This window comes from Dermacentor andersoni, chromosome 6 (genome assembly GCF_023375885.2).
Source record: "Dermacentor andersoni chromosome 6, qqDerAnde1_hic_scaffold, whole genome shotgun sequence".
Taxonomy (NCBI): Eukaryota; Metazoa; Arthropoda; class Arachnida; order Ixodida; family Ixodidae; genus Dermacentor; species Dermacentor andersoni.
Window position 1 is genome coordinate 149,364,918 of NC_092819.1, and position 14,529 is coordinate 149,379,446.

General features: G+C 42.3%; 1 protein-coding gene across 1 annotated transcript in view; it reads right to left on the minus strand.

Moving 5' to 3' along the window:
- The window catches only part of spg (dedicator of cytokinesis spg), a 168,197-nt gene extending 153,896 nt beyond the window's left edge, over positions 1 to 14,301 (minus strand). Inside the window, exons 1-4 of the mRNA XM_050172253.3 lie at positions 13,858 to 14,301; positions 9,424 to 9,510; positions 3,499 to 3,539; positions 946 to 1,001 (exon numbers count right to left, since the gene is read on the minus strand). Coding sequence (XP_050028210.1) covers positions 946 to 1,001; positions 3,499 to 3,539; positions 9,424 to 9,510; positions 13,858 to 13,927 — 254 coding nt within the window. The 5' untranslated portion in view covers positions 13,928 to 14,301. The remainder of the gene's footprint in view (positions 1 to 945; positions 1,002 to 3,498; positions 3,540 to 9,423; positions 9,511 to 13,857) is intronic.
- Between the last annotated feature and the right edge of the window lie 228 nt (positions 14,302 to 14,529).

Consider the following 14,529-nt stretch of genomic DNA (forward strand, 5'->3'; position numbering starts at 1 on the left):
TTGACTATCAACAAGTGTGTTCGCTGCTATCATTGTGATACTTGCTAGGCACAGGTTCACCCAATAGTCAAGTATCACAATGATAGCGGGGAGCAAACTCATCGATCGTGGGAATCTGATCTGCAGGTCAAGCGCATTGGCTTTTTTATACATGAATCGTCGAATGTTCCAGCATACTTGCTGGTGCTGTGTACTTTCCAGACAGCACAACATTATTCTCGTCACACATACAACTTGATTACACAAGATCCAGCGAGGACATAGACAACAAACAGAATGAAGGATAACATTCGAGTAAGTTCCAAATCATGCAGGCATGTCTTGCACTGAGTGATTTTTTTAAGCTGTTAGTGGGTGAAATGCGGTCCCTGGAAAACAGATAAATAAAACAGGTACTTGTATTAATGCCCTCTCTTAAATGCAAAATCATTATTTCAAGGGGAATCATGCAATTGCACCGAGGGAAAGTGCAGGTCATGGTGAAAAACTTCAGCCAGGAATATAAACACCTGAACAACGGCACAAAGATTGCATATATAGAAGAAATTGAAGCAGTCAGCGATTCATTTGTCCTCTCAGATTCTAGTGAAACTACAACAGTCAATGTTTGTGAACCAGCTTCTGATATTAATCAGAGTCTTCCCAGGCATAAGAATGAAAAGCTCAAAGGTTTTCTGCGTTAATACAAGAACTTCTCGTCCTTTTGCTGGGCACATGTTCATGCAAGAAACATTTAGTTCCGTGACGAGTTCTGCCCCTGTGGTTGTTCATCGTCGTGACAACACGACAATATGCTGTATTTTGAAAATTTATACTGTCATATACGAATGATGCATATCCCTCCATTTTATGTAGTGCCTTCCGGCCCTTAAGGATAAAATAAATAATTGAACTATATATACGGCTGTCACAGGTATTGCAAGAGTAAAGTTTCAGAACACTTACCCTTGGTTAGTCACATGGCAGGCTTTGAGGGCTATGTGGGATGCCGGGAAGATGCCCTGCAGAGAAGAGCAATCAATGCGAACCATCCAGCTGGAATATCAGTGTAAGGCTGTGTAATGTATTGTGTTCACCTCGTCTAAAACAAATGGAATATCAGAGCATAGCTAGAGGTGCACCAGTACATTCGGAGCGCATACACAGCCGTTGGACTGCACCTACTGCATTGTTGCTCAAAGACTCGCCTGTTGAAGTGTGGCTTGAGAAGCACACGTGCTCTGACGGCAGTGAGACGTGAACAAGACTCAGACTAAAAAACAATAACAAAGATTACATTTTTTTTTATTCCCACCCTAGAAATAATTAAAGTTAGAGACAGTGGTGCGCTTTGTCCAAGAATAATACCGAGGGGCAACTGATACACCTGTCTTTCCATTTGTCAATTTCTATCGCTTCAAGAATTTGCCTTGGTTTTTTTTTTTTTCTTGCACACAACTTCTGTTTCTTTCAGGACGGGTTTGCAGCCACAATCCCTGCAATGAAAGGCTAAATGACTTGAATCTTTAGAAATGCAGTGATAATTGTGTGCAGTTAGCCTCGTATTCAACGCCTGCTTGTCTGCCCAATGTACCCCTTGTTACAGGACAGAGGGATCTTATAAGCCACTCTTTCTGTACAAGTGACGTGGGACCGAAAGCCCTATGTTACTTGTACAGAGAGAGTCATTAACAAGATCCCTCTGTTCTGCAACAAGGTATAATTTGGGCATACAGGCAGGTGCTTGAATACGAGGGTAGATGAGCACAACTATCACTGCACGGCTAAAGATTCATTTAGCCTTTCATTGCGGGGACTGAGGCTGCAAACCCGTCCTGAAAGGAACGAAGTTGCGAGCAGGGACCCCAAAAAACAAACAAAGAAAATTCTTCAAGTAATAGAAATTGACAAATGAAAAAACAGGTGCATCAGTTACCCCTTGGTATCATTCTCTGAAAGAGCGTGCCGCTATATTGGACTATGATTATTTCTAGATTGGGAATCTAAAAAATGTCATCTTTGTTTTTGTTTTTTTTACTCTGGGTCTTGTTCACGTCTCATTGCCGCAAGAGCGCGTGCACTAAAAAGGCGAGTCTTTGAGCAATAAAGCAGTAGCTGCAGTCCTGCGCCTGTGTATGTCCTTTTTCATGTGTGCACGAACATGTCAGTTTTAAGTGCGGCGCTTTAAGGGACACTAAAGGCAAATATTAAGTCAAGCTAAAGTGTAGATTAGGGCTCGAGAATCTCTAAGGTGTCAATATTATCGTAAACAGAACCTTAGTAATCAAGAAATTGAGGTAAATGCAGGACATGATTAGAGACTTCCCCAGGACATTCAAGTACTTGCCTGATGACAAAAGCACTCAGTTAAATTCTTTCACTAGTACTGTACCACTTGTTACAAAAACATCATTGTATTGCATTATAGGACGAAAGAAAATGCTAGTTGTCCAATTATATATCATTTTTAGAAAAAAGAAATGATTGACATCAATCTTGACAATGACATGAGTGGTCAAAAGGTTTCGTTTTCGTTCGACTCTGCACCGCCCGCCGCTTTCGCGTTTCAGTAGTTTTGTTAGCGCATAGTTCTGTGCTGGTTTTGTTGGCTCGCTAAACTCGCACAAACTGCTAGTAGCAGAGGATTCCACTCCCATGTGATGTCGCGGGATGCCCGAACGGTCCAAGCCACTTGACGAAAAGCAGCAGCAGCGGCGCATCCACTGCTCTGTCGTGGCTCTGTTTCTCCATGGCCAGGTGTTTGCGGTGCGTGCGAAACACCGCACCCCCATCTGTCGGGCGCCGTTTTACTCACTGACGGCCACAAAGGGCGATGATGGCATATACAACGTCACCACTCCTCAGTTGCATGGTTGGAGGTTTGAATTGCGATAAGACGTATTCTGACCCTTTAGATAAATTTTCTGGTAAATTATTTTCTTGGCATGAAACAAGTGTTGCAAGGTTTCTGGAATGGTATTTAAACAGTCCACGTTGAGTTAGCATTTGCCTTTAGTGTCCCTTTCAATATCATGGATCCCCAACTAGCCCATCAGTATCGATTAAGTTATCATCCACTGCAATTCCTCCCACTTTCCCATATAACTTATGATACTCTTTTTTATTAAAAGGTCTGCTGATACAGATAACACTTTACTAATTTCTTAAGTTACTTTAAATATTAAACCACCCTTTAAACCACTTCAAACTTACTCAGCCACATCAAGATGTGGAAACCTTGCGCATTGAACACCACAACTCACCTGTTTTCATCAACAAAGTTTCTTGCCTTTTTCAAACGCTAAACAGCATAAGGACTGCCCCATTTTTGTCCCACTCGTCAGAGGAGTTTCAAGTGTAAAGTGAAATACGATTCAGGATGCTTCTTTTTTTTTTTTTCAAAACCACACAACACAGACACAAAACGCAAGCAAGCTCATATGAAGGCACCACAACTGAAACAGCAGCGCTGACATGCGCCAAAATCAAAGAGCGAATGAGTGCAGTTGCTGTATTCACCTTCTGAACCTTGTCGCCAATGCGATGACCCCTGTACCAGCCTGCAAAGTAATCATTTCAGAGTGTTTTCATGACATGAAGAAAAAGTGACTGGATTTTCGACATCTGATCATGTTTGTACAGCATTTACCAGGCTCGCAAAGTTACTTTTGCATCAACAGTTTTCATTTCATTATGATTTCCTTTTAAAAATCGCCCATAGTTGGTCTCTGTGTAAGGGGAAGTAAAACACTAGAATAATGTGCAAACAAATGTAATGTGCAAGATGAATGCACATAACAAACACAATACTATAGTGCAATGACTACAACAATAAAATGTTGAACAGAAGAAAAAAAAAAGCACTCAGCACTAAGTCACTATTATATAATAGAGTCCTGACAATTATGTTTGCAGACACATCCCAGAAAATGTGTCACATAACCTTACTGATGAATACCACTGCAATCAACTTCAAATTAGTACCTTGGGAAGCTATACACTAATGTCAGCACCTGCTCCACTCTTCAAAGGAATTTGGAACTCCCTTTCTGGAGTGGCCTTCAGAGATGCCATTGTATTGCTCTTAACATACTCAATGCCAAATGGCTTCCTTTCAAAACTTGTTTACCCTTTCGATAAAGAAATAAGTCAAGCAAAGTTCAGCGAGTACAGTGGCCAGTCTAAAAGATTTAATCGTTTCCTAGCCAATAACTCTTGCGCAAATGGAGATGTGTATGCAGGTGCACTGTCATGATGCACCCTTTTTTTTTTCATTGCGGAGAGTTTTATCTTGTCCACTCTTCCAAAAATACTGGGCTCCATCTCAGGCAGTCCGGGACTGTCAGGGGTGGATAATCGAGGAGGCCCAGTGAATCTCCGAGCAGCTTTTGAAATCTGTACGATGCACACTACCGTGTGCCTAGTTCGGTTGCAATTCCAAACATCGGGTGCACCCACCTTTTACTGGGACTGGTTCGAAGTGTTTGTTGCAAAAAGATGCCGTTTCTGAAAGTGTTCATTACGTCTGAACACAGTTTAAATAGGCAGGATATAAAATCATAAATGCAATGAAATGTAGTCTTTAACCGAAAATTGTTATATGTATATTGTTACGGAGCAGTGGGGCATAGTGTGACTATGAACAAAGACGACAATTTGGCGAAGCGAGCGTGTGGCCATTTTCAGGCCGCCATCTTGTGTATCCAGCATTGCTGCAATTTTTAAATATATAAAGCAAAAGAGACCTGCATCGCTACCGATGCTCTACTCCAGCAGATAAGTAGCATATGGTCAGTTACAACAATAATAGCTGTGTATCCTCTCCGGTTAACTCTGTGCCACAGGATGCTGTCACTAACCTGGCTGCTCATGTTAATGCCCACAGTAACCTAGTGTTCCATTAATGGTAATTACGTATCATCATCAGCAGCAGCAGAGGCTTATTTTTATGTCCACTGCAGACTGAATGCCTCTCCTGGTGATCTCCGATTACCCGGCTTGCGCTAGCTGATTCCAACTTGCACCTGGAAATTCCCCAATTTCATCACTCCATCCAAGTTCCTTCCGTCCTCAACTGTGCTTCCCTTCCCTTGGCACCCATTCTGTAACTCCAATGGTCCACTGGTTATCTGCCCTACACATCACGTTACCTGCCCAGCTCCATTTTTTTCTCTTAATGTCAACTAGAATATCAGCTATAGCCGATTGCTCGCTGGTTTACACCGCTCCCTTCCTGTCTGTTACTGTTACATATACATGCAATTACGTACAGTAATTATATATCCAGGCAAGCTAAAGCTCCAGCAACTTGCTCACTCCTGTTGGCACACTATTTGAGCTGTTTGTACATTACAGTCTTCATCATTCGGTTTCAGTTTTTTATTCTTCAAATACAATGAACGGGTAAGAGACAATATACAGACAAGGGTCCCCAAGTTAAAGACTGCAGCGGGACCCTCAGTTAATAACAATGGAGAAATGTATTAAAGATGAGCAAGCTAACTAAAAGAAACAAACACAATTGCGAAAAATACTACATGGAAAAATTAAATTAAAACGAATTGTCTATATACATTGTCTTCATGTAGTGCATAAAGAAGCTGTCAATACATACAAATGGCAAATGTAGTGTAATGAATGATGTAAACTTAGTCATACATATAAAACAGCTTAAGGGCATGACTAAATGCATGAAAGGATGAAGATTTAATGGTGTTGGGTAAACCATTTCACAGTTTTATAGCAGCAAATGATGATGTCATTTTTCCATAGTTAGAATAAGCCATAGGCAGTAGAAAATTAGAGTTACGTGCAAACCTGTTATTATTATTGATGAGGTACCTGGAATCAATTAATTGGTATGAAAGCTGTTTAAGTAATTTATAAAACATAATTATTGGATGATAGTTGAACAAGTTCGTTGCAACAAGGATGTTATTTTCACAAAGTAATGGAGTAGCACTCGTGAAAAACCGGCTGTTAGTGATAATGCATATTGCTTGGTTTTGTAAGTGCTCAATAGAAGAGATATGATAGTGATGTGTGTTTCCCCAGGAAATGATGCCGCAATTAATGTGACTGTGAATGAAAGCAAAGTATAATGCTAATAATGCGTCTCTGGAAAAATATGCTCTTGATTTGATTATTGCTCTAATACCGAAGGTACACTTTTGCTATAAAGGCAATATGTTGAGAAAACTCTAGGTTAGAATCTAATTTGGTGCCCAAAAATGATACACAGTCGGAGACGGGGATGTGATGACCATCCAGAGTTATCTCAGGCAAGCCACGTAGTATTCTTTGGCTAGATTGGAAAATCATGAATTGAGTTTTGGAAGGATTGATAACTAAATGATTGGAAGAACACCATGCAACAATATGCTCATCATTTAGATTAAAGATTAAGGTCGTCAAAAGAATTGTCATTGCACTCATAGTCCACACCTGCTCCAACATTTTGCACATTTCACTAGCACTCTTGTTCAGTTTTATCAGATGCCGTTACGTGGTGTAAGAAAGAGCCAACCACAAAGCAATTAAGAATTATTTCACAAAGCTGTGCCTGCAAAGAACTAGATTGGGGACAACAACTGTGACAAGCAGAGTAGTGGTCGATGAATCACAACTCAATAAGTACTCAGCCCACCATTATTTATACACATTGAACAAGTTTCTCTACAGCTTGAATACAGCGTGGCGAACGTTCATAAAAGGGCTAGAAGCCTCGAGTTGAACACAAACTCAGATAGGGCAATAACAGCCCAGTTTGACCAACATACAGGATGCATGGTAATGAAATAACTCTTGCCTAAAAACAAAGCAATGGAAACATTGTGAAAGTGATTATAAAAGAACACAGCAAACACATCATGCGGTGATGTCTGATGTCTTACTACTCTAAATTGCTGCTCAGATCTTTTCACAAAAGTGCACATACACAAGCACAAACAATCAGTCATGCCATTAAGCACCAATATGCCATGCTACAGTGTGAACATTGCTGAGAGAGAGAAATCTTGAACAGCTGCCTGTGTAGTGCTGCTCCCTGTGGTGTGAGACTGCAAGTTTGCGAACTATCAGACCCTATATTACCAGGACAGTTTTTTACATTTGGGCAAGATCATTGCTATTTGACTCTTTCCTAAATTTCTCACTATCATTTAGCAACCCTCTAAACCACAGGCGCGCACAGGGATCTTTGTTAAGAGGAAGCTTTAGCTCGGGCCCAACTCCGACGCGGCCTATTCAAATACATGTAAAACGCAAAAACGTCTTTATGAGATAACCCCTGGACCGATATTGATGAAATTTGTTGCATTTGAAAGAGAAAGTTAAATTCTAGTGACTGTTGGAAGCGGAATTTCGATTTAGGGCTTGAATTTTCTTAAAACGATTTTCAAATATTTCACCGTTTGAAAAAAATAGAAGCACGAAGTTTACAAATTCATAGCTCTGCATCAAGAACTGATATCACGGTTCTGTAAACGGCATCCATTAGATCATTCAAAGCGGACAAATTCAATATGTCATTTTACATCTTACGTGAATTTGTTACGTTGGTTACAACGGTTTCGCAAAAGTTGTATTTCCCTGTGATTAAATTTTTTTATATTCATGTGTAACATATCAATTTTGTCCGCTTTAGATGTACTACTAGATGCAATTCACAGAATTGTACTATCATTTTTAGTGGTTGAGTTACAGAGTTGTAAACTTGATAGTTTCGTTTTGTGAAAATTTTCGATTTTTGCCAATTTTTAATAAAAAATTGACGACCTAACTCAAAAATTCAAAAGCAACAGTCACTAGATTTTAAGTTTGTCTTTTAAATGCAACACACCTCGTCAAATTTGGTGCAGTGGTTGCCGAGAAAAACGAATTCTCCTTTTACATGTATTTAGATAGGAGCACTCGAGCTAAAGCTTCCTCTTAAGGGGGGGAAGGCAACACTATCTTGCGTTGCCCCAAAACCCAATATGCTTTTTCATGTGCTGTACACCTTGCGAAAGATTGTGGACATCCAATAAGAAATGAAAAGCCACCACAGAATGTAATATTTATTATTAATTCAATAATCACTATTACACTTCTACAGTGTATGCACTTGGCTGTCGTGTAGTGTGTATTATGTCTACAGCTTATTTTGTGTGACCCGAAACCATTCAGTAGGCACTGCAATTATGTTAATGGCTCTCTTTTTGCACAATAAAATCCACAATGTGTTCATTGTTGTGCAGTCATAACTGTGTAAGTTTCTTAGCATTACAAAAACACTTGAAAAGTTACATCTTCCCAAAAATGAAAAGCAGCCTCCACAAAAATCTTGCACTGCACTTGTCAATGCAGTAGGCATTAACTCAGGATGCCAGCAAACACGGAAAATATGAGTAAAGGTTCTATCACTTACAAATTCGGTCCTCACCTCTTCAAAGCAAAAGCTTGTGTTCTTTTAAACAATGCTGAATGATTCAAATATAACTCACAAACAGCCCAATGCCTTGCTCAGCAAAAGGCAATGGCAATTTTCAAGGAAGCTCATCAAACAGGTACTAACATGCCTTCCCCCGCTTAAGCAGGCCAGGAAGGGACGCGTGGCCCCCCGCCCAGTGCCCATGCCTATGCTGCAGACATTGACAGCTGGTTCCAAAGCCTAATCGACAACTACAGAGGCAAATGTCAGAACATGTTACTATGGGAAAAACTCATTGCAAGTCTACACACATTGTTCATCTACATATACCACGTGGACATTCATCGACACACAATTAAGTAGACCCTAGCAAACACTGTCAAGACCCACAAAATCACAGTGATTTGGAGTGGGAACTTAATTTGATTGTATATCAGTGCAGCTAACTGAACGGGACAAATGCAACCAATATTTTTCTAATTTAACCAGCTTCCAGCTGTCCTTCAGTTTGAAAAACAGTGCTTGTCTCTGTACCTCTCCATTTGCCCCGCTGACAATAATCAACGTATTACCAACTCTCACGAGCACTGTCCCCTGCGCAAACTTCAAGGTTGCATGACCACCCATCTTTGGTTTTTGCATTCTTTTAAGGCTTGCTGTGCCTCCTCTCACAGTAAGACTGGCAACTTTGCTAATACAACTAATGACCAACACCAGATACCTTCTAATGAAGGTATCTGGTGTTTCAGAAGCTGCTGCAGCTTGCACCATCAACTCTCATCAACGGTGGCCACAGCTGGCCACAAATACACCCCACTGAAACACTCCAATTGGTGGCATCCAAATCACATCTATGGCGCAGGCTTTCCCAAAGTAACAAAAGCCAATATTGGAGGCCATGCTTTTCTGTCCTGTAGACGTCGGAAGCTATTGCAGGAGCCAGAAACACATTGTGACGCCATGTTTTGTACACTATCTGTAAAGGCTTAGAAAAATGAGCAACAGCTCATTCAAGGCTCATGCACGATACCTACCTCCACACTGCTCCAAGATGTGCACTGGCTGACCGAGGGAGAGCGGCAGGCCATGCTTTGTAGTATCGCCCGCAAATGGGGCCACCACTGCACCAACAGGAAAGAAACAGTTTGTTGTTTGTTAAAGGTGTTATGCTTTCAACTCTTCCATGCTACACACAAGCTGGATTTGTCCTTGCGTTTCTTCTAAGAAAGGCCTATGATGAACTTAGCTCATCGGCAGTACCTTCTTATTCTCTTGCAAGTTTTAGTTTCTGATTGGCGATGCCTTTCGTGTTCGAGTATACAGCCATTAAGATTCACTTTTGCAATGAATCCGCAGTAATTAAACTGATAAACATTTCAAATATTGTATATATTGTTTTTGTAAAGGATTCCACATGGTAAAATTCTGCCATTTGCTTCTTTTTTTTGGCACATTTCTGGCATAGGAAAGGATAAAGTTGTATTGTTTATGATTTGTTTTTTCATCCTGTGAAGCATGTTCCTATAAGTGTACAGTAGAATCTCGTTAAACGGAACCTCATGGGACCAGAGAAATATATTCCGAGTAACAGTAGTTCCGTTTGCTGAGAGAGATGTGCACATGTGTAGCACTATGTGTCATACACCCTCCTAACACTGTTGGACATGTTAAGAAAAAAGAAATGAACATAGCAGCCAGTTTGTGCCATAGTATGAGCGCGACAGGCGATTCCTGGATTGACTAGGCTTCCCTAGTTGTGATCCAACGGAGACACTGGCAACAATGTATCAAAGCAAAAACATCGCTCTTACTGCTCGACTCAGTGGCTAAATTATCATGAGGTCATGCTGGTGGAGTCTAAATCATTGAACGGCACACTGCAAGGTGTCTGAAATATCAGTCGTTCTTATTTCAGCCGCCTCTAAAGCGAGTCGCTGTGCAGCCAAGCTGTCCAGACTGCATGCTATGCATTAAATACCTATAAAATTATTGCTTGCTTGTGTCCTTGCCACTGCTTTTAAGGATGGCTTTCTGTATAGAAGACACCTGTCAAAATAAAAATAACATCTGGGCTTTTTCTGCAAAAAGAAACAACACTATTGAGCTCGCTTCTGTGGTTCAGTTTACTGAGAGTTGCAAAAATTTTGGTCCTGAGTAAAAAGCTCAGCTTCTTTTTTTTTTTTTTGCATTACCGAAATACAAAACCAACCAATATAGAGGCTGCTGTTTCATATAACCAACAATTCTGTTTAAGCTATTTAGAGAGATACTACTGCGTGTTCCATGGTAACAAATCAGATGGAAGTCAGTGCTCTGTGTGTCGCGTTTCTGCGGTCGTTCCTTGTCCACTGCCCTTTGATTTGTCTTTTATGCAAGAACAGCTAGCCTGAATTTCCATTTTAGTGAAGCCCGCCCTATGCCTGTCAATTGTCTAATCTCACAACACCACACAGTCAAGGAGTAGCGGAAGCTCACCATATTGCAAAGAGAAATTAAATCTGGCCCAACACACCCACTGGGATATGCAACGTGTCGCATTACGGGAATTTGCAGTCAGGAGCCGAATGCCTTAACTGCTGAGCTGTTGCACAACTTCTGCACTTGGTAGTTTGTGCAGGATTAGTACAGTGTGCACAACACAGAGGCTTGGACAGTGGCGGCATCAGTGTACGTATCGTCGCATTGTAGTGATGAACAAAACAGCCAGAAGACAGTTTACGCTTTCACCTCCTTTTTGGCCAAACTCATGCGCAAAAAACAAGCAGCACTCAAGGCACAGCAATAACAGCAAGGACAGTCAATTGTCGCAATCTGATCTAGATGTCAGGTGCACATATTGTGCTGAGTGATAACATGGTAACAGTGGTTAGAGAGCGAAACGCAGTCCTCACACAAAAATAAACAATGTGCATGTGTATTTTCAAGACCAAGTCAAACACAGGTGACATGCACATGCACTGTAGATGGTGTATGATGCAACAATCATTCACAGAGCCACTTTCAGCACAGCCAGCTACTGTCAGCCTCCCTCATTCTAAGGCAGCTCTTCAATACCTGAACTGTCAGCCGGTAAAGAAGCTGCCATGTTGTCACCATTGTGGCATACAGTAGGAGGACTTTGCACAGGATCGCAGTAGTTTTGCACGAACCTGGGAGTGATGTGGGAAGTCTAGGGAGCGGCTGTTGTGAATGTGTCCAGCGCAGGAAGAATTGCTGAAGTCTGTCAATTTCTATTTTTGTGCACAAAGTATACACGGACGCAACACAGTATCTGAAGCCTTCAACCTTGTTCAGTGTCCTGCATTTCTTTTCTAGTGATCTGAATAAATGATCTTTGATTTATATAAGCTACAGGTGAAACTCAACGAGCGAAAAATGACAATTTTAGTGCGTAATATTACACTAGCTGTATAGAGCCAGTGCTTGGTACTATGAAGGTAAGCTACGAGAACATCCACTTTTATTGCGATTGCACATACATGGACACTCATGGGGTGTTCATGCCGCCGCCGCAATCGTGCCGTCCCGGTATCAACCAAGCACAAGCACACGGGTTAGAAGATCCCCAGAGATGCAAGAGATATGCAGTGCATCGGACTGCAGAAATGAAGAAGCCAAAAAGACACGCCCTCACACTCTGCTCAATCAGCTCTGCAGAAGAGCCGGTGTCCGCATTCTGGCTACTGCTCTTGGCACATGAGCATTGCATGCACAAACGTTAGCACACCTGCTGTGCGGCTACATGCATACCACACTGCGGTTCATGCAGTAATCCGAACAGAACTGACAGAGTACATCAAGCTACAAACGCTCACGGTCATCCTCCCGTCGCATCTCGTGCACCACTGAAGTATAACGCCTGCAGAGGCGGTGGTAGGCGCTGAGACAAACTAACAGCTGCTGGGCGTTGTTTCTACCGTGCAGCAGCAACAGTGCCACCATCAAAACTCTCGTGTATTCTTGGACCACCATCTGAGGAGCTTCAGCGCAAGGCCAAACCTTGCTACCGCTTCACTGTTTTCGTGAAAATGCTTCACTATGTGGCCGAAACTGCCCAATTTTTACAGAGAACACGAGTATTAAATTCTATATCGCTTAGGCAATTCTACTTAATGGGTGAACGTGCCCAATGTTGTGTCCGATGCAGATAAACAAAAGCTTAATGTGCAGGCCTTCGTTCTAAAGCTAAGGTGCTTCAAGCATTATGGATACTCATGAGGTGCTTTTCCTGAGGTCAGCCACTTGCACTGGACGGTCAGTGGTCTGTGCGCCAAAATGCAGTGCTCAGACATAAATACACATCGCAACAAGCTTACAATCATTTCGTGCACGTCTCCAATGCACTTTCAATAGGAAATTCTCACCTTCAAGGTCAGAGTGCTTTCACAGTATACAACTTAAAGAGTGTTCAAACAGAAATATTTTACCGAGTCGCACTGCATGTTTTTGCAATCATGTTGCTTCCACTGAATCGGTCTTTATATGTGTCAATAAAGACGAAAAGAAAGCTACAAGAGGATCGCTTACAAAGAGTGTCTTATTTTTCTTTGCCTACATAACCCAATTTTGCAATGTATGCATATTCGGCGAAATGTATGAAATGTGTGCCACAGCTCTGATTTTTTTACCACCACGAATATGGAGCGGTAAGTCTGAGACTACAAGCTTGCGGCTGCACGGGTGGGGGGGGGGGGGGGGAGAGTAAGGACATTGAAAAGACACCAAGAAAAAAAAAATAAAGACCGATTGCGCGGCAAGGGTGAAGGTGCCGAAGCATATTGACCCGGAATCTGACAACACTATTCTATCACTTCAGACCAGACATAACTTTGCCGGTGTCGATGACACAATTAAGAGTAGAAGGAAAGGGTGTCTCAACTCAGGGCCAGCATAGTCCCGTTGAAGTCGCATGCCATTTCTGGTTCCATTGTTTTTTTTTTCCAGTGTTTTGGATTAACATCGTAGTTACAGTATAGAATGCATATTCTACACTTCGTTCGTTTACAACTTTCCTCTGCGACACCGTCGCGCAGCACAGTAACTGTGAATTGCTTGCAAAACCCGTCGTCGACCGATTTGTGAGCATCCGTTAAGGAAAAAGCTACTACCCGACACGGATGACAGGCTTACCATGCTCGGTGTTATCAATGGGTGTCCGCGGCCCTACTTCGCGTGACTACGGGAAGGAACGAGAGACCAGTGACAGGGCCCACAAAAATTTGAGGATTATCTGGTCGAGCACCACCGCCTTCCACGGGCCTGTGCGTGCAAAGGTACACGCGCGCAACTCGGCAGGGGCATTGCCACCTGTCCTCAAACACGGTCGCATCAAGTTACTCCAAGCGAAACCATGCGTCAACAGGTGGCCTCGCCAAGCCAAACACAGCGGCTACACGCTCGTCCTCGCCGTCACCTAACGCACGCTGCCTCCTCGCTGACATCAGTCGGCGAACGCTTCCGAGACTTACCGACACCGTATTTGCTGCTTTTCGTCGGTTCCCACTGTTCGGGCATCGATATTGCTGGCGGTAGCTTCATGCACTCGTGGCCCCCGTGGCTTTTGCGACCAGAAACGCCTCCGCCATGTCAATCGCCATGGCAACGCAGGAGGGCTCTCGCGTGGTCACGCGCACACATTTTCTTCCTCCATGCGCGTAGAAGTGCGTAGCGCTGCGCTCGTAAGCGCGAACGAAACGATGAAACTGGGGTTGTCTTTTTCTTTTACCAATTCTTTTTTTTTCTTATTTCTTTTGCTCGAGCTTGTACCGATGCAGCACATATTAGGCCTATATTTGATGGAGCTTCTCGGCACATTATTTCACGCATTTTGCATCTGCCTTCAGTTTCGGTTTCGCTTGAGCGCTTACAAATCGCTGTCGCGTCGTTCTCTTCAGAATGCGTTGCAAATGTCTGCGAGAAGACATTACTATGAAATGTAGCAAAAATTACATTGGCTAGTTTAATATTCCATTTATTTAGAGCGGGGCTCTCCAAACTTTTTGGCCAGAGGGACGGATTGGTGACCAGTGGTGACGTCGAGAGCCGCAATAAATATTAGTGAACATCGTAAAAAAATAATAATAGTAATAACGGCACTGGAAGTCGATTAACACCAACAGTTAATTTATTCTACATGGTCT